We start from the raw sequence: 26,160 nt of genomic DNA on the forward strand, positions 1-26,160 counted from the left end.
GCAGAGATGGCAAATTGGCTAATTTGTGATTTATTTTTAATTTATTTATACAAAACTTATTATTATATTATATTTTTGTATTTATTTTAAACACTATGAATCAATTGAAAATATTTGATAACTAATATTGCAGTAAGAAACAATTATTGCATATCAATATCACAATTCACGAATCATATTTAGAAATATATAAAAGTTTAGTTTTTGGTTTTATGTTAGGCTTCAATTTGATTTCAATATATTTCATGCTTACTATATATTGTTGATTAAAATCAAATAATTAAAAATTAGCATAATTTGAGTTAATAGTTGTAAAAACATTATATAAACATAGAACGTGGTAACTTTTACACAGGGTCTGGCAGCACTGCCTTTGGTATTTTATGACAAGACATAGATGGCGCCACAATCCGCGCAGTTTAAATATGTTTTATAAAATAGGTATTTATTTTGAGCTAAATTTAAAAGAGAATAAACGTTTTCTTAAAAAATAAACTCTTCAAGATATGAGTTTTTTATGGATACTATAGTTTATATAGTTCAGTTTTATAGTGATAATGCGTTTGTATACAAGACTTGGTCTGAAAAGCTCCAACCCAACTCTCCCCCCCAGCAGTAGTAAAAAAGAAACATTTTTTATTTACGCTCATTAAATTGTCTCATATAAATGGCATATCTCTGGTTTGTTTTCATTGGCTTTTGTTTTTTGTATGCATATCAGCTGTCCGCCGCCCTTTGCACTTCACTGGCTGCCGCTGAAGGAATTACGCCGTGGGATGTGCCTACGCGTGGAAAAGTGTCCTGCAGGCAGCGACTTTTCCAGCTCATTGAATTGGGTCGGGAGGGGTCAGGTCAAGATTTCACTTTTGTAGGCCCGGCTTGGCGATGGGAGCACGTTTAACAACAACCACGTGACGGCAGTGTAATCTAAAGCCACATCATCATTAAATATTTACACTACATTATAATTCGTGTTCTTTCTTTTGCGGCGCGTGTCGCATACATATAGGGGGGAAGTACACTAGGAAAGTTTATAATAATCCATATTTTAGGTACCTGTACGTATACGTAATATTTTGCATGAAGTCCTGAGAAGGGACAAATTACTTTGAACTATAAGCTCGCTTGGAACTCAATGTTCCAATAATAATCTTTTAATATTTGAGATATTCCATTTTATTTTGAAGTGTATCCAAAGTCAAATAGAGACGGTGGGCTGTACCGAAGGATATACCGTCCAAGGAGGCGTGCAAGAAGCGGAAGGAAAAGGAGTTGGGCGCAGACGACACAACAACCGCAACATTCAATTAAACGTAATGTGTTGTTTGTTGTCCCTTGAAGGACAGGTTTAACCCACGCCCTTTCCACCCCCATCCTCCCCAGGTGGGGGTCTTGATAATAAATGTAAACTTTTCACTTGAAAAATTCACAGGACGCATAAAGAACGGAATAAAATGAGATGTCTACGGATAATACCGAATTGCTTCGGGTCTGGGTCAAGTCAAATATCACAAGAGAAATCCATTAACCTGAGTCGCATTTTTTCCTTCTCCTTGAGTAATTTTTGTAGGCAGCTTATCTTTGGGATTTTGGGAAGGAGTAAGGAACGAGAGTCCTGGCACTAATAAAATAATACAATCTTAACAAATTGAACAAGGATTTGTTGCACCGACAAATCTTTAAAAATTTCTCAAGTTTAAGGCCACATCGCCTGGGAATAGGCAACACTTTATTAATGCTCGACTGCAAGTTACAGGAAAAATTTCAACAACAACAATGAGTGTGCAACATATGCATAGGCACACCTATTGTTCACCTGCCACCACTTGAGGTAGCAAAAATAACAACAATACCAATATGAACTGTGGTAACAGAGTTTAGTTTTCTATAGACCGGAAGTTGGCTGGGCATATAAAAGGCTTTCCGCTGCTTTCCGGTGAAATGTTGCATTTCAAGCATGCCCCATGCATAAGGAGTCAACAATGCCCAGAAACAACAACAACATCAACAACCTCAAGTTGTGCTAACAACAACCACATTAGTAAATGCATCAACTGAGGTAGAAAAGTCTCAAGTAGCCTCGGGCTCGGCAAAGAACCTGAAGAGACTCCAGAAACCCCACAGCCGGATAGGAGGCTAATTTCGAGGGCTGTTGAGGTAAAAGTTTAAGTTTCAAAAAGGATATAAAAACTAAAATTTTACGTAAATTTTAACTATTAATCTATAAATCTATTTCTCTGATTTTTATAACATTTTATAGGACTATAGGACTATGAAACCAGGACATGTGGAGTTCGAACTGCAATAGCCATTGTGCTTTCAGTTTTCAGGCATCGGACTAACATGTTGTTGGGCTCCCTGGCCAGCACACACTATTGGATCAGATTCAAGGGACCGGCTCCACAGCAGTGGGTGGGCACTCGGTGGGTGTGGTTTCCTGGCCGCACAAAAGGCTGTTGAGAATTGGTTTCCTGTTTAGACATTTAGGCCGATTTCGCAACGATTGGGCAAAGTTCAAAGCGAGGATAGAGGACAGAGGACTGAAAACTGAGGCCAGGTGGTGCAGGTGCAGGTCTGCGGAGTCGCAGGACAAATGCCGCTGCAGATCAAACGGCCGACTTGGACTTGGTCCTGGCTTATGATACAGCTGGTCCTTCCGGCTGCGGTCAAGTACCCCCCGCCATCCAATCTAATCTTATTTATTTGTTTGAGTTTCCAGGTAAGCCGAAACCCAACCATTCAACAAATTAAATCTTTTTTTTTAGCTATGCATCCTGAATTTTTTTTCTCGGTTGGACTTTAACTGCTTGTGTGAACAATTTCAATTGGTTTCATTTCATTTCATTTTATTTTATTTTTTATTTGCTCTAAGTGGCCGCTTGGCATTAATTTAATGTTCTGCAATGTTCAATCCGTAACTTATGCAAATTAAATGGCAATTCAATGAAATTCAATAGTCTGACTGATTTTTTTCACTCGTCCTTTTTTCTTTTTTATTTATTTTTTTTGCCTCTGTTGTTTTTTTTGATACGTGGAAAATGCGGTGAGATAATAAAATACAGTTCATTGTATGTATCGAGTTATGGTCGTTTATCGGGAGAGTACTCAGCGAAGGGGTTCGAACATATGCCGGGGATGTAAGCACTATTTCCAATTACCAATTCGAGTGCAATTGCGTTAATAGGGCAATAAACAATTCCAGTTAAACATCTACTTAAGCATATTACATTTGCTCAACGGTATTAATCTGTTTACATTAATTTCAGGATGATGTATTTATTTTTTTTTGTAATAATGAAAAGCATATAATAAGGACTAGGTGGCCGTATCATGAAGTCAGTTATTTTCTGGCCGCCAGGACAAGTTGGCAATTTGCAATAAAACACTGTCAGAAATATTATGTATACTTCTCTGCGGCCATCTGGGCTGTGCTCTTCATTTATTTCATTAACTACAAAGGAGATGACTGGATGGCTACGGGTGCAGGATGGCTGGGTGGTTGGGTGGAGAGGTGGCCAAAGGCCACTAACTCTACCATTGCTGAACAAAAACCCGCCTCAGGCACTTGCCCGAAAAGTGACAAATTGTTTCAATTCAACAAAAGGCAAAGGAGCAACAAAGAAACCAACAACAACAGCGAAATGAATAAAAATAAAACAAAAAATAAAAACAATAAAGGCTGCACAATAATGGCCTAGACCGAAGATAAGGGGGAGCACGGAGAAGGGGGTCTATGGGGCAGGACATAACCCTTTTCAGGTCCTATTCCTGACTTTGTGCACTCAGAGAAATGAATCCATAAACATTAAATATCTATACATTCTCTCTAAAATTTTATAATTAAAGTTCGAGGATATATAATTTAAATGTATAAAGTATTTCATAGACTCTTAATTTTTATTTCTTATATATATATTTTTTTTGTCTATGTATACATTTTTTATAATATCCTTCCTCTTTATTTAGCCAGTGGTTTTGTTTTTGCTATTAGCCACTGTGTCCGTGCCTCGGCCCTTGTCCTTTTTATCTGTTTGTACACGACATTTTGGCCTGTCTCATAAGTCCTGGACAGGCGAACTGAAAGGCGGACAAAAGGTAGCAGCTTCCAAGAATGATGACGGCAATTTGCGGCTGATCCTTGCTACACTTGCTCGTTTTTGGCCTTCCCAGTCCACTCTTCACCACTCTCTAAAATTATCTTAATTTTCACTAAAACACGCACCGACAATTTGCAATGTCTTTTTTTTTGTGCTTTTTGGAAATGCAAGCTGCAATGAAGTTCTAAGCAGGTTCTGATTTTTGGTAATCATTTTAAACTACTACCTCCAATTTTTAAAGTATTATACGGCAATGCCTATAAGGCAAGTTCGAAAAGGAAGATAGCATATGATTTTTAAATGAAAATGCTGTTCAGAAAAGCAAATATTTAAGAGCAGGTAAACTACATTATCGTGCATAGGCTACAGGGGCCCAAAGGATATATGCCAGAGTGGCAGGATGGGGATGAGCTAGTTGGCCCTTGGTGTATTTGCCGGTGCGTCAGGTGCAGTTCAGTTCAACTTCGTTGCATACTCAGTTGCCAAGGTGTGCCACCCACTCGACAGCCCACATTTTTCATCCGCCCTGTGTGCCGGCGCTCCCTTATTTGTATATGTGCGGTTGACAGCTCTACAGCGTTCGCTTGACTTGGCTCGGAGTGTGAGTGGGGGGGAAGAGCTAGCCAAAAATATAGAATACTGGTAGTATTGCCGCGGGGATAAATTGAAAATGATAGAAAAGGTAATGAGATGTTTGTGCACACGTGGAATTCTGGAAATGCAAACGTAAAAAGAATTTGGAATTTAAATAAAGGGTAGAGGGTATGATAAATGGATAGATAACTTTTAAATTAACGATTCATTAGCAGTTTCAAACTTTTCAAATTGAACCGAGCTCAATTATCAAAGTAGTTTCTGAAGTGTCCTCTTTTGCCACAGACAAATATTTGTCTAAATTTTGGATTTATAAGTTAAATATTGACAAAAGCCATGAAGACAACGCTGAGTATTGTCAGAGTGCGACGATGACAAACAAATGCGATTAAAACTTTAGGCCAAGACAAACAAACAAAAGTTTTAAAGACTTCTGGGCCCGCAACCGAGCCCGAGCCAGCCGAGCAACAAATTAATGAAATAGTTTTGATGACTTTTCCCTAGAAATCGACTCAGTGTCCCACTCCCAGGGACTCACATGTGCAATGAGCAGAGCTCTTTGGGCAATTAATCGAAAGTGTTTGCTGCATAAATCAAGGAAACTTATCCACAAACGCCGACCCAAAAGTATGCAAAGTTATTTGCCAGCCAAGAATGCGGTATGCGGACCAAGATATTCAAACTATGCCACAAGGATTCCCCACATACTCCCAATAATTTGAACTTGTATGTGGGCGGGATCGGAGCGGGTGTTCGGGCGTGGGTAATCAGGCAGCAAGTAGGTCAGCGGCAATCAAAGCCAGCGATACCACCGAAATGGAAATCAAATTGTTTTGTATTCGCGTCTCTGCCATTCCAAAGGCCTCAAGAAATCATTCCGTCCTTCCAACCCACTGACTCTAATGTATTTATTGCATTCTGCAAGTTTTTGGGTGTCTGTCGCAAAAAAATAGTTCTTATTTGGCCGAATACTAAAAGGGACATAATGGTTAAGTCAATACTTGTTACTTTTTTCTTTAAGCCGCAAGATAATCCCCTTGAATTTAGGTAATTTTATAGGATTTATCTCCTTGGGAAGTAAAGCTCTTACGGAAAATTACATTTTCTAAATGGATTTTCAAACTTTTTTTTTTCAATCGGAAAATGTTGTACCAAGTTTAACCCTAATAACATTTGCTTTTTATAGCTAAACCTTGCCTGGAACATTACACGCCCTAATGCCAATTCAATTTGACTGTTCCTAATTACTATAAAATATCGCGGATATTTAGCATTAATGAGGCCAGTTCCCGTTCCTCCTGCCCCTTCAAAGAATTTCAAGTACAAGTTCTAATTGAAATTTAAGCACTTAATTTTCCCGAAAGTGGGTGAAGCGAAATGTGAGACGCCATTCGGAGGAGTCATTGATTTCGGGTGGAGGCTCTCGGGAAGGGGAAAATTGAATTGGGGCTTATATAAATAGGTTACCGGCTATGTGGAGACCTCTCGAAAGCGTGGACTATCCTCTGATGAAGTCGCGCTATAATTTAAACCGGCCATCTTTCTCCTTCCCTTAATTTATGTCCCTCAGATGTCACGTGTTCCCTTTTGTTATTTTTGGTCAACGCGATTCGGAAAGGCGGTTAAATATAGTGATGTTACAGGAACTGCATTATGGCTAAGCCAGGATCAAGAAATCCTTCCTATTTTAAGTTCAATTTCTTCCAAAGAATACTCAATTAAATACTAAAATTAGATATCATATTTTGATTACAATTTATGGAGTATAATATAGTGAAGAACACTTCATTGGTAATTTCCGCTAGAATTTAGAAAGAAAATTAAATGAAATTTATTGACCTTCAATTTCATTGTATTACCTAATGGGCATCTCTGTCGGAATCCCGGGGCGTGTTCCTTTTGAAATGCTAGCCCCGAGTGAAATATGGCGTAAGTTCATGAGGAGACGACATCAAAATGATGATGATGCCCCTGAGTCGGGCGTCGGTGACAACATTGTCGACGTCTATTGCAATCAAGAATTTATGTTTTCAACGCGCAGTCTGTCTTCCCGAAAGAAGGTGGGGCCCACCGCCCCTCAGGGCCTCCGCCTTCAGCACCTTCCGGGGCTTTGGCTCTCTGGTTCCGGATGGAATGGGAATGGGGTTTTTGGGCCTTTGAATGCCTTTCGTTGAAGTTATCTGGATGCCTTGGTTAAACGCAATTTAGCTGCATTGCTCAAATTTCCGCTCAGCTATCTTGTTACGATTTTTTTACATCTCATTCAGAAGAACCAAAAGGTGGCATCCACATGTTTTTCATATCTTGATATTCAGTCGTGACTTGTGAGCCAAAATGGGAAAAGGTCTTATATGTTTAAGCCATTTTTGACTGAAACTATTTTTATTGATTTACCAAAAGGGTTTATTGAATTAGAGGTTTATCTTCATTGCCTTACTGAAAATTAATTAGATTACATTTTATTCAATTAAAATCTACAATCCATTTTTAGAATACTCGTACCACTACTTTAAGATCTCTGCCAACAACCTAAAGGTGCTGGCATTGTCTTGAGTGAAGCATTCATAGAAAGCAATTAGGATAATTCATTGGCATGTTTCAGGTTTCCTGGTAAACCAATTAGGACCAACTTGGAAGTGTTCCGACCCATTTCAAGACCATAAACACTTCGTCCGATGCCTCGAGGTGGCTGGCCGATTATGCATCGGGCACAGTCGAAAAGTAGACAACATTTGACTGACACCCAAGGAGTATTTATGGTCGGGAGGACGAACTCGTCCCGGCCGTGTCAGGTGCAGTGACTGGAGGAAAGCTCTTAACCCTGGACGGCAACACCTTAGGCTCTCGGACTGTGTGCGGGCTGTCTGCCGATAAGAGGCACTTGGAGAGTCTTGGCCGTAATGGATTATTCGACATTTTTCACGTGTGCGTCTGGCCGGCGGCAAGCACTCAACATTTCCTTGGCCTTACACGTGGCAAATATTAATTTGCGTCCCATTCACCTCCCTGCCTAATGCTCCTGCCAGAACAAACGCGTTTTAGTCTATTTTCGGAGACCCGGAGCCGTGCGCCGCCGATAGTCATGTCAGCTGCCTATAAATAACCCCCAAACTTGACATCAAATAATCATGGCGGTGTCAGTTTTGACTACATTTTCGAGGGACACGCCCATGTCTTGGGTGAAATATGGCTCTGCACCGGAAATTTGTTGGCTTGAATATGCGTGAGCTAATTGTTGAAGTTTTCTTAGGGGATTTACCTTCAAGGCATACTTTATTTTCGAGTGAGTTGTCTAATAATGAAGTGGTGTAGCTGCATGACTTAATCAGGTCCTTCCAAAATAACTTATTTGAAATACCTCAAATTCAAACAGTTTTGAATGCAATCCTTGAGTGTAAACTATCTCTATTAAAGTCCTTACAAAAATATAGCCAAAAATCTATTTGGACTGTCATTCAGTTGCTCAGTATCTCAGGCCAGAGATAAACATCCAGAGCAACTGAAATTTGCCATTTTAAAAATGTCCTTCTAGCACACACGCACGCGACAACTTTCTGCCTTGATTCTTTTGTTTGTGTTTGTGCTTTGGGGCGATCCGAAAAACCAGAAAGAATTTTGCGATTTCCATGCACGTTTTGCATAAAAAAAATAGATGGAAGAAAAACAACAAGAGCGGTTCTCTCTGAACACAAAAAACGGAAAATAAAACATCAATTTTTATGCGACAATTTATTGCGTTTCCTGCTTCTTAGCCAGGCTTTTTGTTTTGCGGCTTTTTGGCGGCGAGTGGCGAGCGTGTTGGGCACGTGTTCTTTGTATTTTGTGCATACCTTTGGGCGTCTGATTACATAACAGAAAATGTCAATGTTTGTCAGCCGGCAGCTATTAGATTAGACAGGGCGGTTTATCTCGAGCCAAGGACCTCTTCCTGGGTCCCGTTTCTTGTTCTGTTTTCAACAATTTTTTTTCTTCTTTCGAATATATTTGTGCACTGAAAAGTTCATTTATTTGATTAGAATTTTCTTAGAATAGATTAGGTTAGAATAGCTTAGAATTTTCTACTAAATCTTATTATATAGGTCAGTAAATTTTATTAAGAAAACTACACACTTTTCAAATTAGTTTTTCCAAATAAATTTTTATTGGATTGTGATGTTGAATTATTTTTCACAGTCTATCCATAAGCATTGGTAGATGGCAGATGCTAGATTTCTTCCTTGAAGTCGCCCATTTACACTGTGGGCGAATTGTCTGCTAATCTTTACAAATTTGAGGTGCGCATTTGTTTACGAGCTCGCCATGGCAGCCATTCGAGGCATGACTCCTGGCTAAGATTAGGCTCAGCTGATGGCTAGAACAGAAGGAAAAAATGAATTTAAACAAATTTACTAACTAAACTGACAAGAAACTAAAGCAAAGGCACTACCTAAGCTATAAACGCCTTCCTGCCTTAAATATTTAAACAGCTTGAAGGCCTCTCTTCATGTTCGAACGATCGCCTTAATTGTAAATTTACCTTAATGTGCAATCTGCATATATTGTTGAATGGTTCAAATTCAATTTTGGCCATCTACAGGCCCCTTTAAAATGCAAAGCTTCTTGCAACGAAGGATGCAGTTCAATTGAACCGTTCGCCCGTAGTTTCAACCCCATTTGGATTGCAGTGCTATCGTTTTCCGGCAATCCGTGACGCAATCCGACAATCCGTTTCCAAGCATTTAGCAGCTACACCCGCCCCACCCGACTGCCAAGGCCCACTTTGATGGCATTTGAAATCGAAAACAAAGCCGATGGCAAATGCCAAATGAGCGTGTCAGACGCGTCTCAGCAATCGGCCAAAGATCGGATTTGGAGTGAAAGCCCAAGCGTCATCAGATATGCAATTAATTTTGCCATCAACACATCAAGTCTGGCAGACTGGCTTACAGCATTCAAGCTTCAAATTTAATAATGGCTTAAATTCCGTTTCGGCAAGGATATGGGGGATTTTCTGGCTGGTTAAGCTCGCTGGCTTTTAAAATATTTTTCACTCATTATTTAACACAAAATTCCGCAATCGCACGCAAAAGTGAAAATTCCTCTGAACCACCACACCCACCATACCCTTTTTTGTTCATTTTTATGGGGCCTGGTCCATTATTAATTTTCTTTGATAACCAAATTTTTGTGGGAAAAGAAAGGACTAAGGGGCTCAAAAAATGATTGCAACTTCCTGACCACAGCGACGGCGAAAATTCCGGACAGCCAGCGTCAATAAATTAAGCTTTATGTGTGGCTAATAGAAAGAATGCTTTCACCTGAGAGTGGCCAGCACGTATGCAAATTGTTGTGGCACTCCGACCCATTCACGCCCACTCGCACACATGTATGTACATACATTCAAGAATACATAAATTATATACTTAAGCAACAAAGGGAGAAATGCACACACACTTGCAGGGGGAAGATTTTCACAAGAATCTGCACAAAAAAATGAAAACTATTTTTCCAACGATTTGCATTGCATGAAAGGATCGCATAAAACGAAGGGCCGGGCCAGGGCCGGGATGTCAGGCCATGGAATGGGTTATACGGATATTGAAATAAAAATGCTGGCAGAAATGCTAGCAGGAAAATGTCGACAGCGTCTTTAGCATAAACTAAGAGATGCCCGCGATGACAGGGCGTATACGTAATGCAAGTGCCATAAAGGTTGCCCATATCCCTGTAACTAAGGGCACTTTCCGCCTCCCTATCTGACAGTCAACCTTTTGGCTTTATGTGCTGAGCCATAAAGAAATGCAACGCTTTTTAGCAGATGCCACACAGACTGCAAGGTGGCATGGCAGAATGTCATTGCAGATTTTTTGAATGGCATGCAAATTCAAATCAAACTTCTGGATAGATAATTATTATATTCAGTAGACAACATTATCAAGTTGTGAATGGTATTTAAAGAAACTCTTTTATTTATTAATTCTTTCCTTTGATGATGTACGCAAATTGACCTATAAGTTCCGAGAAAAGAAAACTTTGATTTGTAATAAAATGTTTGCCCGGCTGAAAGTCAAATTAAACTTGAACAACTTCTTGCCAATTAGATAAACTTGAAGCCTTCTCTAGTGGATCTCCTTCTTCCAAGTATTCTTTTTCTTAGCAAGACTTTTCTTTTCATATTCTTCGTCTGAAATTCAACGCGTTAAACTTTTTACAAGACGGGGAAAAAAAGGATTTCTTAATAGTCAAAACTAGCACTTATTGGCGCGCCCAGACAAAATCGAAACTTATTGAAAAAAACTCTTGAACAGTTCATAAAAATTCAACTTTAATTGTTATAACTAATTGCTGTATTGGCCATTAAAAGTTTTTCGATTCGAGCACCATTAAGTCCTTGGCCGGAATATTTAAATTTTTGAGAGACTGCTCGAAAATGTTGAATTGAAATCTGCTTAAAATCAATCAAATTAATATGTGTTTGATTGAAATCCTCTTGGCGCTACAATATATACATTTTGAGGGATTTCATTGTTTGTTATTTACAGAAAATCTTAAATAAATGTTTTTGGGAGGCTGCCTCGACCCGACCAGCTGTTGGCCATGTTTAACTTGGCCGGCAACGTGCTTTGTCATGTGTCAAATTGCATCAGCCTTGGGCCAGAGAAGGCCGTCATCTGGTGCGAGGTGCCACATCAATCAGACTGCAGCCCAACTGGCATCGAGGCGCTCCAGAGCCAGAAGAAGACGAATATGGCCCAAGGAAGCAGCTGCCGCCTTTGGAACTGTCTGTTGCAGGGCTGCATTTTTCAGCAAACTTAATTAATTCCCTGGCCCGTAATGACAGCCATAATAATACTCGTAATAATAATAACCGGTCATGATGAGACAGCATCAGCAGTGGCTCATTGAATTGGCAGTGCCATAAATTGCATCGACCGATTGATTTATGGCCACATGGCCGTCCTGGGCCATGTGCAGGGCTTCCTTTGCTCCCTGCTTGGTCCTGGCCTCGTCCTAATTTGGCACTTAAATGCAGCGACGTGCGTGGGCCGTCGACTTCTCGCCGGACGCCTTATGTCCGCTCCACGAGTGGTCCAAGTTTCCTGCTTTTTCAGCTTTTCCCGCATTTCCGCATCTGGCCCGCTCGATCTCCCACACCTTGCTGGGAGTAGGCATATGCCCACGTTTCTGCTACGGATTCCCATCACGCACCGCAAAATGGCGTTACGTGTTTGCCGCCTCCGATACTCCCGAGGCTGATGTCCTCCGGCTCTTCGTCATTTTCCAATTCCCGTGTGTATTCCGCGGCTCAGTGATGCCCACTACTTAGTGAACTGTATCTAAAATTATTATTTAACTAAAATTATTTCAGAGTGTCAAGGTTTCAATTAATCTCATCAAGTTAGAACTAATAATAGAGGAACAATATCCCTCAAAAATATTTCTCATTAAATAATTGCATTGGCCTTTTTTCAATCATTCTCATCAATAGTGTCACCCCTTTTCAGCCGCCTCTGATGGATCTACTCTGATGCTACTGACTTGTGGCATATTCAATAATTGGCGCCACTGGTTGTTGGTGTAGTTGGTTGGTGTGTGTTGGTGTTCATAGTTTGGCGTGCCACCGGGAAGTATGCTGCATTAAATTCTGCGCGCTGTACGTCAGTTCAGGCCCGACAAATTACTGCGAAAATTGATTCCCAGTTGAGGGGAAAAACGCCAAAAGTAAACAAAAAAAGGATATACCTAGATAGTTACACCTTTGTGGCTTTTTAACACGTTTATGGTTTTTATTTTTTGATTGATCTAGTTTGCGTTTTGTATAAATTTTCTCTCTACATCTGTCGCTCGTTAAACTTTATGAAGCATAGAAATAATCGTATTATAATACGATACAATTTAAAATTATAATTGGAGCAAATATTTTATTTTATAACTCAATGTATTAAATGCAATTTTTGTTATCTGTCATTCAGTATAAACCAACGATAAAAATGTTATTATGCTCATTAAAAATTGTAATATCAAATATAGATTATCTGACATTAAGGAAAATTAATGACTTTGTGTATCAGTTATTAAAGTATTAGGATATTGCGCAATGAAAAAATATTATTTATTATTTAATTGCTTAATTGCCAAAGTGTGGTGCCCTCTGCTCCTGCCACAAACTTCAATAGAGCCTCGTAAGCGTTACTTGCACTTTAATGAACTGTCAATTGCGTCCCGTTCACTGCTCACTCGGCTCTCAATTGGGTTTTGCCAGAGCTTCAGCTTTGCTTTTTAGCGATTTTTTGTTGCGTACACTCTTTTCAAAGCTTTTTGCTGCTTTTGCCTTTGCTCTAATTGAATTGTTCGCCGGTGCAATTTAATTTCTGCTCACCATCGCATTTGCTTTATCAGCCATGGCGGGGGCAACAAAAAAAAAAAAACAAAACTTGCGCTTTGGCGCATTGGCGCTTTGGGGGGAAAAAGGGTAAAAAGCAACGTTCGGGATGTCTGAACCGGTTCGTTTTATGCTGTATATGCCACTGCAAGGTCGCCCAGGGGGCGGGGAACGGTGGGCGGGGCAGATGTGGCAGCTGGGGATGTTGTGGAAGCTGGGGATGCGGTGAAGTAACAAGTGTTTTTCGACTGCCGGCAAAAAGGAAGCAGAAGCCGCAGGGAGAAAAAACGTGAATCGTAACAGATGCGTGAAATGATCGCCCCAACGAGATGGTGAGAAGAAACAGTGCTGTCACTTAGAATATGGTCGGGGTGATTGTTAAAAAGTACAAGAAAAATAGTTTACTGGAAACTTCCCAAACGTCAAATGGGGATATAATCTTTTCAAATATTAAACTATTTTTTAAATATTTTTTTCCTCACCACTTAATCACTGTTCAAGGGTAGGGGCGTGGTCTTAAGATAATAAAATTTTCGGGTAAAGGTTTTAATTAAAAATTTGTCTTCATAATCTTTATAACTTGCCATAAATTTTTAATTTTATTAAGGTAAACAATGAACATTTCTTTTATATTTTAAATAACGTTTAAATAACGAAAGGTAGATGGGTTTTTCATTTATGATATGTTTAATAAATTAAATAATTTTGTGTATAGATTGAATATTCTTAGCATTTTTCTCAGATAATATGAATGCACATATTTAAAATTTTTTGTTTATTGAATATTGAAGTTCACCACGGATTTATTTTGTTTACTGGAAAATAAACAAAAAACGTTTTCAAATTTTTTGCTGGTGTATGCGAAGACGAGAGCATAAAATGAAATAACAATGAAAACAAAAAAAAAAGAAAAGAAGGGGCTAATTGAAGAGATCGAACCCGGAGAGACTGGGCAGGGTGATTCTGCCATCAGTCGAAATCGAATTGTCTTCGGGGAAACAACGCGTCCAAGAACGGAAAAAGCATAAAATAAATATATAAAATATATACAAAAGCTAAAAAAAAGAGAGAAAAAGATTGGGCGAGAAAATCGGCGGAGAAACAGAAACGACATTGACATTCAAGCGGGCGCTAATTGATCGGAAAACTCCCCGACGCCCCGGGTCAAGTGCTCTCAATTGGAAGTGTCAGGTGGCAGCATGGGGCATCTGGTCCCCCGGCTGTTTCTGTGTCTTACTCTCGCTCTGTGCCCCCTTTTGGTCAGATCCGAAAATGGACCGGCTTGCGGATCGCTGGAGATCAATGATATCGGGGACTTTCGGAAGCTGGAGAACTGCACACACGTGGTGGGGCATGTACGGATCGCCTACGTAGACTTCACGGCGCTGAACCTCAGTCTGATATCATTTGCAAGTAATATCACTGAAATCAGTGATTACTTAATGGTATACCGATGCCCCGGACTGTTGACCCTCGAGTCGATATTCCCCCGATTGCGTATCATTAGGGGTCAGGCCCTGCTCTTCGATGAGTTCTCGTTTGTGGTCTATGAGAACCGAAATCTGCGGGAGCTAGGCCTGGTTGAGCTGTTACGCATCCAAAAGGGCTCCATTCGCATCGAATCGAATCCCAGGCTGTGCTTCGTCGAGACCGTGGACTGGATATTCTTGATGGGGAATGCAACGCGGCAGCATTATTACCTCAAGGTGAGGCAGGACCTCAAGTTGGCAGGAGCTCCTCTAGTTTTCGATTCTTTTCCAGCACAATACACCTCCCAGCCACTGTCCTATATGCGGGAGCTTGTCCCCAGACTACGGAGTCAATCAAAACACTTCGGATTATTGCTGGAACCTCAAGTCTGCCCAGCTGCGCCCTCAGCCGCCTCGCCTCCGCAATTGTCCTGTGGCCTGCGGGAACAACGGCTGTGATAGTGCCGGAAAGTGCTGTGATCGCAACTGTGTCACCGGGTGCTCCGCCCAGAACTGTACTCTCTGTGGCAACTTCAAGAGCAGGTTCGGATGCGTCAACCAGTGCCTGGCCAGCTACGAAATACACAAGAGACAGTGCATCACCACCAAGCAGTGCAGGGATTTGGGAAGGATTCCCCTGACCCAAGGATATCGATGTGCTGAAAAGTGCCCTGGAAATCAAAAGGAAGTCCTGGACGCCAAGGGCATTCTACATTGTCAACTGGACTGTTCGGGGGATTTCCATGTTACGGTAGCTGAGGACTTGGAGGCACTACAAGACTGTGTGAAAATAAATGGATCATTGACCATCGAACTGACAAATATAAAAGGTTATTCTAAATCAGTAATACCAATTTGTTAATTTAACATGATGAACTTTCAGAGAAAATAGTGGAGGCATTAGAAGTTTCGTTGGAGAATATCAAGGAAATCACGGGCTACCTGAAGGTTGTCCACTCTGGGCAGCTGACTTCCCTGACCTTTTTGAAAAACCTAGACTCCATCAAAGGGACCAAGCTGGTGGAGAATAAGTGAGTTCCTATGCGAATAATTAACAAAGCTACAATAACATCCTCTATGAATTCCAGATATGCCCTCTATGTTGTGAACAATCATCACCTGGAGCACATCTGGCCAAACAATCATCAGGTCGTGGTGCAGAGCGGCTCGATGTATTTCCATTTGAATCCCCGGCTTTGCTATGAAAAAATAATGGCATTGGCGCCCTCGCTAAAGAGTGTCCAGAAGGTGTCCGTGGTCGATGTGTCGCCCAATTCGAATGGCGAACGGGTGATTTGTGGCGCGGGAGTGCGGTCTTTAAATGCAACTGTGGATGATGTGAATTCTACCGCAGTGCGCATTCTCCTCGATTACATGGACTGGGATGGTATGGAGACCCTAATGGGATATTCCTATTTTTACAAGGAAGCCCCACAGCAGAACGTGACAATGTACGATGGTCGACACGGTTGCGGACACGATAAGTGGGTTTCAAATGATTCTAAACTCAGTGCTCACTCATAGTTTTGACTCTCCAATAGTTGGCTCATGAACGTTGTGATTACTCAGAGTCGGCGGCATGTGATTAGTGGACTGAAGCCGTACACTCAGTATGCCTACTTTGTAAAGACCCTGACTCGCACGGACTACCACATGCAGTTGGACGCGTACTCCACGATCGGATACTTTCAAACTCTGCCTGATCGACCTAGTCCTGTGATGAAGTTACATGGCAGCTCTGAGCTGAGTTCGGAAATTGTGAGCTTAGGTTTCCGCTTGATAAGGCTTATCTTATAAAGAGAATTCACAATTTCTTTTAGCTCCTCCACTGGTGGCCACCGCTTCGTCCCAATGGCGTAATCTCCAAATACGTAGTGACCTACGAGAAGCAGAATGTAACTGAAAAACAGGCCAAAAACTATGACAACTCATCACCTCAGAACTTCACTCAATTGGACTGTCAATGCGTGGAGGAGGAGCCCTACTACTCCGGACCCCAGGCGGATGACGAGGACTTCTACAACAAGGATCAAATTGCCTATGAAGATGCACTTCCCAATCTCATATTTGTTTCGTAAGTTGAAACGGTTAGGTCCGCTAATAGACTCAAATATTATTTCCAATTTTAGACGCAGCCAATTGAGTAGAGTGAAGAAGGAATTTGATAAAGTGATTGACTACGCGCACCTCATAAGGACGAGGAAGGAGGAACCACCCAAGCCCACGACAACCACCCCAGCACCTACCAACGAGTCCCTGGAAAATGATCGAAAGGCCGCTGAAAACTACGAAAAGTTCCGCCTGGATTCGGAATTAAGTCAAAGATTAGCTCAGGACGAGGGCAAGGAGCAATACAATCTACGCCATGCCATGCCCAAGTGCCAGGATTCGCATGCCTCCGTGGGCCAGCAGGTGGAGGAGAAGTGCGTGCTTGAGGAGATACTGGAGGGCACCCAGTTGCCCGGCAACAAGCACTACTATTACATGACCAACCTGGAGGAGGCCTCCTTCTACCGGGTCACGGTGAGCGCCTGTGTCGAGGGCGTGGTAAACGGATGTTCTACGCCTACGGAAGTGCTTCTCAAGACCTGGTCAAGAACCAATCGAACTAATGCCAATTGACAAGTGATAAGTCTGGGTCAATTTTTAAATTAATTTTCAAGTTAAACAAGAAGAGGTTCCGAAATTCGGAAATCTTAGCTGCTCATTTTAAAAGTATTACTTAGCCATTAGTTATGATTTCCATCCTACAACTACCTAAATAAAGTATACGAAATCCCAAATAATATATGTATCATTCGAGACTATGAATGGTAAACAAATCTGCAACAAACCCCAAAATGCTTTCATCAATCTATGCTAATTTAACTTATCAGCTTGTCGGGCTTACGAGGAAGTCGGGTAACCCACAATCGCTGGAAAGGTAAATCCCGCACTGACAGCACTGATTTTTGAAATTTTCAACTCGGCGGGGTTTGTTTTTGGCTCTAGCTTAAGCCCCGCCGAAAACTAACATCAACAGCCAGCAGAGCCGCCATTTCGCCACCAACGCATGCCACTTAATATGCAAATATGCCACAAAAGAGCTTTCAACTTTAAAACAGTGACAAAAACTAAAAATAATCCCCGTAACGGAGGCGCTGGAAAGGGGGGCCGGGACCGAGTCGAGCCGAGACTATGGAAGCTGGAAGTTGGAGATTTAAGTCAAGTCGAGTACGTGTCATGTGTCGCCTTGTTTGTGGGCAACTTTTCGGCGCAGCTGGGAAAGTTCCATGAGAACGTGTCCCACTCAATGCGGGGAAAGCGTTTCGTGATTGACGCTGGACCACGCTGAAAGGGTTTGGCCAGGGGGAGGGGGCAGGGGGCAGGGGGGTTCGGCGGAAAAGGCTCCGAGTGCCTGTAAAGGAAAAGGATTTCAATTCTGCCGCTGACACTGACGCGCAATTTAACTACCTTAGACGAAATCGAGGTCGCGAGTAAAGTACCTCAAGGGGATGGCTATCTGCTGACTATCCAGATTCTCATTCTTGAACTAACACTGGGAAAAAATATGGCGACTATAATATAAAATGTTAAAATAGTGCATCATTGAAATGACAAGTATTTTAAATACCATATATATTAATGTATATATTATTATTATTTTTCAAGATAGATCTATCATAAATTTGTTCTCTATGAACATCTACTGCTTTTGAAAAATTAAATTATTTTGGTTAGTTTCTGACTACACGTTTGAGCAACTTATTCAATCTTTGATGCAGCCCATTTAAATCAAGCGGCAAAACTTTAAACGGAACTCAAACCCACTTAATCCCATATCCTTCAGCGCCATCTTCAAGTGCCATCCTGCCGGCTGGCCACCCCCCCGCAAGTGGAATCGAGTGGAAAAGGTGATGGGGGGGTGGCTGGTGAGTGTATCCTAAACCAATTGTATTTCAATATTTCACCGTCTTCCTTTTGCTTTTACTGTTGCGCCATTTTCGCGTTACTTCCGTAGTTCTGCAGGCGTAGTCGGAATTGCAGCTGTAGTTGCGGCAGACGTAGTCCTTGCCGTGTATCCTCGTTATCCTTGCACTCGTTTGTTATCTATGCACTTGCCAGGGCAAGCACTTTGGGTGCGGTTCGGCGGTGTCAGTGCGTCACTCAGTCAGTCGGACAATATAACTGAGTGCTCACGATTCTGGTCAGTAGTGATGGCGGGAAAAGATATAAAATAGGTATTTTAATAGAAATCATAATAAATTTCATAATAATCATATAATTTCTAAGGACAACTTTCCTCAAACCTATTTTAAATTGTAAGTATTTAAAAGATAACTCCCAAGTAAAATGTTGGCAGCACTGTCTCCATCCTTGCCGGGAGAGTGAGCATTGTCCTTGCCGCGAATGGAGAATCGAAAGTGTTGCCCTTACCTTCGCCGTCGACGCATTTAACTCTAGGATTTCGGTTCTAGCCCGTGTCTGTCCTGGGCTAGTGCGTTTAGTTTGGGAATGGTAATGGTAATGATGTGTACTAGTTCCTCTGGCAGGCATTGATACATACACTTTCGTTTTGTGAGGATGTGCGAGTCCTGAGGCCACACCATAAATCTTAGGTCGAGCTAGGGGTTAGGAAATCTATTTAGAGTAGATACACAATGTTGTTGAAAAACCCAAAGACAGTCAGTTTATATATGGAGTCCATTCTATCTGCTGTTTAGCTTTCCACTCCATGAAGAAATAAGTCCAAGGACTAGTATTTCATCAAACCTTTTGAAATAAATTAAACGACAGATCAGTGACAAGTCAGGCAATTCCATTAAAACGTTTTTCAAACCTTTCGATAATCGTCCCCCAGCTTAGCCTCGCTCATCAAAAAAGTGGGGGAAAAAGCAGAAAAAAGAAGAATGACCCATGGTCAGGTCAGCAGTTCGTCAGCTTGGAAATGCACGTCTCGCACACACAATTGTCCTTTTCAATGACCATTGCCATTGCTTTGTTATCCTGTCGTTTTGTCTGGCTTTAGTCACATTACAAATCCAATTGCCAATGTGAGATAAATGCGTTTGGATAATATAAACCGACATGTGTGGGAAACGGTCACTTAGTCCGCAAGGACATGCTCTAAGTGACAGCCAGAGAGAAAGGCAGTGTGAAGGAGCTCCAAGGCAGCTGATTTTAATTTTAGTTAAATCAAAATGTGCTGAGACAGGGAGACAGTTTAATGGCCAAGCGCACTTCTAACACTTGAAGGACTTTCGAATCAGCCACGTTTCTTTCGGGTTATCACGCAAGTCATGATTTCTAAAGACTGATGAAGCTTAAGCTTAAAAAATTTTAAACATTATTTAGGTTTAATGAAAATTTATAAATATTTTCACTTCTTAGGCGTGTCTCTCTATCTTCAAAAGCCAGAAACCACAAAAGAACAACAGGGGACGAGGCTTGCGTGCCATTTTGGACTTACCTGACCGGCATGTGTTGCCCTGGCTCGGCTGTCATAAATAATGCAAAGTGCTGGAAATAGCCCTTTCCCTGGCCAGCGTTCTATTAAAAGTCAAGCATGAAATCATTTAGATCGCCAGATAGTTAGTTTTCCACTTAATTGTTCTGAAAATAATTTAACCCCGACAGGCATTTGTCCATTTGATCTGAATAATTTAACACACGATTGACTCAACGACCCGGCTAAGCGGGTGTATGTGATATAAGTGAATTCAATTTGTCATTTTTCTTTTTGTTTGGGGTCATTGTTATGTATTGTATGGATCAACAAGCAATTTTCTACAGGTCCTGGAGTTTTTTTCCCATCTAGTTAACTAGGACCTAATAATCGATAGTCATTGCTCCCGTTTCGTAGGCCAATTTATTATCGAGGGGGCTGTGACACATGGCCAATTATGAATGGAAAATTCCACAGTTTAATTCGGGGAATAGTTTAAATACGATTGGAACTGTGTATGTACTTTGGAGGCAAGTTTTACCCGAAAACCATAGAACTGACAGGAAAATTCCGACAGCCTCTGGGAAAAGTTTGCCTTGTCCCCCGTGTGTTCGATATTGAAAATTACACCTTAATTAAGTGCTATGTGCGTATTGAAAATGTCAATAAACCGCTTTGCCCAAAAACCAATATCCTTTCGCACTTGTCGAAGTATTTCGCCTTCCCCTTTCCCTTTTGGCGAGAGACAATCGGTTTGTCTGAAAATTTTACACAAACTGTTTCCATTGTTGGTGCATCGGCGCCATATTTGTCAGCCATTTTCGAATGTTCCTAGCCCAGTATTTCTAGCCCGCCTCTTGTTTTTACAGTGGGCGGTGGTGGCTACGGGTGGGGTGGCCTTTGTTCGATTTCCGTTATGGCAGGACGCATTCATTTCGGCATCATCAAGGCTGCATGATGCGTTGGCAAAACGTGTCATAGACACAACGATTCGTTCCACCTGACAGTTGACAACTCCATCAAAAAGGTAAACTGATGGTTCAGAAGGGCGGTGGACGGTGGGCGGTGAACTGCGATGGGGCAAGTCTAGATGAAGGTACGAGATCTGCAACCACTGTCGAAGCTGCTCAATAAAATGTCATTTAATGCCCCCGTACGTGCCACGGGCAGCAGAGTGGTTACCATAAATAGTGAATGACTTTCCAGTTGCTAGAATAGACAAAAGTTTGAAAAGTCACACTTATTTCTTTTTTAGATATAGAACTTCTCTATATATTAAAATAAATTCCCATGCCTTTTATAAAAAAGTTTCTTAATTTATGTCCCCACTGTACCTCACGCACGCCTGGCTTAATTGGCCTGTAATTAAAAACTTTGCGGATAATTAATTACTGAAAGTTCCCTCACGACATTTATATGGCCTTAGCCGTGGTTTGTCCTTGCCATTTGTCCTGATTTCTTCCCGCCTCTACTAAAGTACTTTCTTTTCTTTTATTTCCTAGTTCCCCAGCTGCAATTGTGAGTTAATTAAGCGACATCTAGAAACCAATTGAGACTAGTAGTTGAAGTTTCTCGGAGCCAGTGCAACTTTGAGATTTGGCAGATTTTTAATTTTGACTTAAAAAGGAGAAATTAAAAAGGTACATTTAGTATGTATCATGTTCCAACAAAAATTTTATTAAATTTAACAATCCACGTGCAAGATTTAATTAATTTCAATTTATCCTCCCACTTTTGACTGCCTTTGTTTTGCAATCAAAGTAATATCCTGCCTTTGTTAATGGCTTTTAGGAAAATCCAGGGCCATGATAGCATTAGTGAGGCCTCCATTTGGCAGCCCAAAAGTCAAAGTTAATGCCATCTGTATAAAATTAATGCATATTTAAGTAACGGCCATTGACACAGGCCCGTCCTGGGGCATTGTCTTGAAATTCGAGTACCTTTCCGCTTCGATCTAATGAATTCTTAATACGTTTAATAACACGTTTCAAAAGGCGCCCCATTGGCGGGAATCCTTAGGTCATTAACACCCGAGAGAAAGTAATTTGTCTCCTCGTTCAATCTATAGAGTCCCTCCGCTCTCCCAGGGTCCTTGGCATATGTTTGTTGCCACATCAGCTAACGGACATGCATTGGCCAAGGCTATAAACAAAGTTCTTAATTTCCGCGCCACATAAAACTTATCTTCATTTTCTAGCCAGGGAACTAGTGCCAGCTCCCTTCGTTCCCTGCGCTCTTCGGACATAAAAATCACAACATAAGCTAAAAACTTTATGCTGAATGCAAACTGGCAAATGGCAAACGCAACTTTACTTCGACTTTTTGTCCAATGCGTTGAGTACTCGCACTGTGGTACCAATAGGACAAACATATTATTTATTATTGAATTTTTTAAGTATGTGAAATGAATACATTTCTATTCAAGAAATATTATATATGGCTTATTTCAGATAATCTTTGCCATTTTTAATCGTTTAAATGGCTACAAGCCATTCCTGTACAACGTTACCTTCGATGCGTGCAGGTTTATGAAAAACCAACAGATCTCAACCCGCATCTCATCTTAACGATAGAATGTCCGATGCCTTGCCATTTCCCGTGGCTTCATTTATATTTGGCCTTTTTGAGTCCTATTCCAAAATAAGGACGCATGTCCTTATAATGTAAGTGTCTATAATAGTGAAAATTAACAATAACTAATGCAAAAAATACATTCAGGATGACGTTTTCGTGGAAAAAGCACCCGCATCTCATCTTAACGATAGAATGTCCGATACCTTGCCATTTCCCGCAGGAAGTTATGGTTTATATAGTGTTTGGTACGCCTACGATATGGCTCGAGCAACATTTAACGTTTACGGCACTCTTTCTCAATGCTGATTTTTTTAAAATTACTGAATAAATAAAAGAAAAATCGAGGAATCGAAATCAGCAAAAGAGATACCGCAGTAGAGCATACTGAGATACGGTGGGGACTCGCTAAGGAGGTCGGTCTAGTGGGAAACTTCTTCATCTCCCTGCCCTCTTTGTCCAAAAAGGGCTGCTGCAAGTTGCTAATTAAGTTCGGCATAATGATGTGTAAATTTCATATTTATGTGTCTAATGTATTTAATAAATAAATAAAAAGCTTGACTATGACCCTAAAGTTCGCTTACTACTTTGACTTGTCCCATCGTCGAAGAGATCACTGTTAATAAATTTTTCAACATTGAAAATATATTAAAAAGACCCGCAATCATAAACTGAGTGATATTTTTGGGCGAAAAAAATAAAAATCACAAATAATTGCTACGATTATTTTTGAATTAATAATAATTATTTTGTGCTAATTACTATTTCTAACCGGGTTTGTCAGTAATATCATTGAAAATATGATCATTTTAAAAGCTACCTCCGCACTGGCTAAATGCATTCGTTTGTGTTCCTAACGTTTTTCGTGTCAGCTTGCCTAATAGGACAAGTGGGTTCTTTATAAAATACATTTGCATTCTAAGAAGCCTTTTATTTAATTTTAATTTATTTTCCATATTAAAAGATATACTCCGAGTTTGAGTTTACGAACGTAATATGCGAGTCTATGAACGAAACATTTGCTTCATTTGAATATTGTTTTCTGAAGTCCGTGAATCGAACCTACAAATATGGATCGCTTCGAGTTAAATTGCATAAAGTACCAATTGAGAAAATAAAAGTAAGTATTCTTTGCCATATCAAGGCAGTATGAGACAATATTTATTTTAGGTAAATTTTGCAATTTATAAACGCTTAAATGGCTATAAGCCATTTCTGTATAACGTAACTTTTGATGCGTGCAAGTTTTTAAAGAATCGGAAGATAAATCCTGTGGCCGCATTTATCTTTGAGTTGTTCGAATCATATTCAAACATGAATCACACCTGTCCCTTCGATGTAAGTGGTTTTAAGGTAGAACCATTATGGAAACTAATTAAATAAATATTTTCAGCATGACATTGTCGTCGAAAAAGCCCCCGCTTCTATGATAAATGATAAGCTTACTAATATCCTGCCATTTCCCCATGGAAGTTATGGGTTCTTTAGTACTTGGTATGCCTATGGAATCGCCAGAGCAACTGTTAATGTTTTTGGAACTCTATCACAATAACTTTTCAAGCTGTAAAATATATTAAAATAAGGATTCAAAACACTTTGTGACACTGTACCAGTTGGCTGTCCTTCTTGAGGTTATTTTAAGCAAAAGTTTTGCGGCTGAGGTCGAATGCAGAATTGTGCGAGGGAAGACCAGCGGGGCGGTACACCGGACCCGGTACTCGAGACCCAGGGTTGCTCTAGCCAGGACTTTTGTTGATGTTGTTGCATTATCTTAATGTTCATTAGGTTAAGTTTTTGTGCATTTCCTCGCTGGTTTCTGGGCTGCGGCACTCATTTGTGCGCCAATCTCCCGTCGACATCCGGCGATGCCCTCAATCCTCCAGAGACTTTCCATACTTTTACTTCATTTGGAAGCCCAGATATACAGTTGGGGGAAAGTTACTAGGATATATCTGTAAGCGGATACGCATGTCACTAAAATTATAATAATTTATATTTTTTAAGTAATTACCTTTTTTTTGTCATATAAATTTGTGCGTATTTTTTACATTTGACCGCACTTGTAAATGAGTTTAATCTAGAATACATCTGTATTGGTAAGCGTTTACAAAAGTCATTAAAATGATAATAATTTATATTTTTTAAGTAATTACTTATTTTTATTGTCTTTTAAATTTGTGCGTAATTTTTAGCTTTTGACCGCAGTTGTAATGAGTTTGCGAGGGTGGCGAGTGGTAGCTTTGAATTTCGTTTTCTAGGCAAACTCGTCAGAAGTTCTGGGCGTCCACGCCTTTATTTCTTTATTTTTCGCCAGCTTTTTATTTCTTTTCATTTTAATTCCGAGATAGTCGCCTATCTGGGTTTGTGTTTATGTTTCTTGATGGGTTCGAAGTCCTGGGCACTCTAAGATGAATTTAAATTTAATTAAAAATGTTGAAACTTCGAACTGCTGACTCAGGCACTCAGGTTTCATTATGAATTTCCGCAGCTCCAGAGAAATTGATTAGAGTTCGAGTTGGAACGACAGTTTTTGTTTCACTTGTTATTCCCTCGTGACAGTTCATTAGTATCCTGTACATCCTGTCGCATTTGTCGCGATTTGACGTTTTTATTATGGTTCGTGATGGTGGTATGAAAAATATAAAAAATTGTAGGAACAAAAGCAACAGCTGACAATACAAATTGTGAATGGGTAAGGAAAAAAAAGGTTCGGATAGTGTAGCTCCCGGGGCTATATTTTTCCTTTTTCTTATTTTAAATCAGTTTTTGTATATTACTGTTGGGATGTACTCTATTAGTTACATAATCTATAAAATATATATTTTTTAAAAATCTTTTCCGAAGTATTGACATCTTAGTTTCAGATCGCATTTCTTTTAAATGTAAATGTCCTATAAAAACATTATCTGTTTGAAGAGTATTTCATAATTTTGTACAAACCCTTTGGGTTTTCCTTAAGCATTCTCGACTTTCACTTGGCTTTAGCTTAGTAATCAGCCAACCAGTCGACTTACTCGCTGAGTGGGATTTATTAAGTTTTTGGTTTTGTTTAGCTCCTTGTTGCCCTGACTTTGACACTTCAGCTGTAGTTGCTGTGTTGCTGCTGTGGCAAAAGTAATTTGTATAAAAGTGCAGGCGACTTTTATTTGATGCGACACAATGCAACCCCTCTGGGGATCCTAGGGCAAGGATAATTGAATAAAATTTCCAAACCGTGGCGGGGGAACGCTAATTGGTATTAGCAAAGGTAATATAAGAGAGTAGAGTAGGAAAAGTAACCAAGGAAACTCTTTTTATACCCTTGCAGAGGGTATTATAATTTTGGTCAAAAGTGTGCAACGCAGTGAAGGAGACATCTCCGACCCTATAAAGTATATACATATATTCTTGATCAGGATCACCTCCTGAGTCTATATGAGCATGTCCGTCTGTCCGTCTGTCCGTCTGTCCGTCGGTCCGTCTGTCCGTCTGTTCGTCTGTCTGTTTCTACGCAAACTAGTCTCTCAGTTTTAAAGCTATCGAGTTGAAACTTTGCACACACCCTTCTTTCCTTTGCAGGCAGTATATAAGTCGGAACGGCCGGGATCGGTCGACTATATCCTATAGCTGCCATATAACTGATTGATCGGAAATGCCATAACT

At 40.5% G+C, this 26,160-nt stretch overlaps 1 protein-coding gene and 1 pseudogene across 2 annotated transcripts; both read left to right on the forward strand.

The window, feature by feature from the left end:
• Positions 1 to 14,004: 14,004 nt before the first annotated feature.
• On the forward strand, positions 14,005 to 17,310 carry LOC6500611 (insulin-like peptide receptor). Of its 2 annotated transcripts, none has more exons than XM_044714895.1 (7): positions 14,005 to 14,759; positions 14,815 to 15,352; positions 15,415 to 15,553; positions 15,611 to 16,006; positions 16,064 to 16,280; positions 16,343 to 16,596; positions 16,652 to 17,310. In XM_044714895.1, exons 1-7 carry the CDS (start codon positions 14,253 to 14,255, stop codon positions 17,142 to 17,144), a joined length of 2,544 nt encoding a protein of 847 aa, XP_044570830.1. In that variant the 5' UTR covers positions 14,005 to 14,252; the 3' UTR covers positions 17,145 to 17,310. The 2 variants fall into 2 exon arrangements, with proteins under 2 accessions (XP_044570830.1, XP_001953561.1); XM_001953525.4 differs by having other exon boundaries at positions 14,006 to 14,759; positions 15,406 to 15,553.
• A 3,672-nt stretch (positions 17,311 to 20,982) lies between these two features.
• On the forward strand, positions 20,983 to 24,259 carry LOC116654506 (annotated as a pseudogene).
• Positions 24,260 to 26,160: the final 1,901 nt, after the last annotated feature.

The sequence above is a fragment of the Drosophila ananassae genome, chromosome 2L (genome assembly GCF_017639315.1).
Source record: "Drosophila ananassae strain 14024-0371.13 chromosome 2L, ASM1763931v2, whole genome shotgun sequence".
Lineage (NCBI taxonomy): Eukaryota > Metazoa > Arthropoda > Insecta > Diptera > Drosophilidae > Drosophila > Drosophila ananassae.

Coding starts and splice junctions, on each gene's coding strand:
- LOC6500611 (XM_001953525.4), top strand. CDS start 14,253: ATGGGGCATCTGGTCCCCCGGCTGTTTCTGTGTCTTACTCTCGCTCTG. Junction 15,554..15,610: donor ACCAAGCTGGTGGAGAATAA/GTGAGTTCCTAT, acceptor TATGAATTCCAG/ATATGCCCTCTATGTTGTGA. Junction 16,007..16,063: donor CACGGTTGCGGACACGATAA/GTGGGTTTCAAA, acceptor ACTCTCCAATAG/TTGGCTCATGAACGTTGTGA.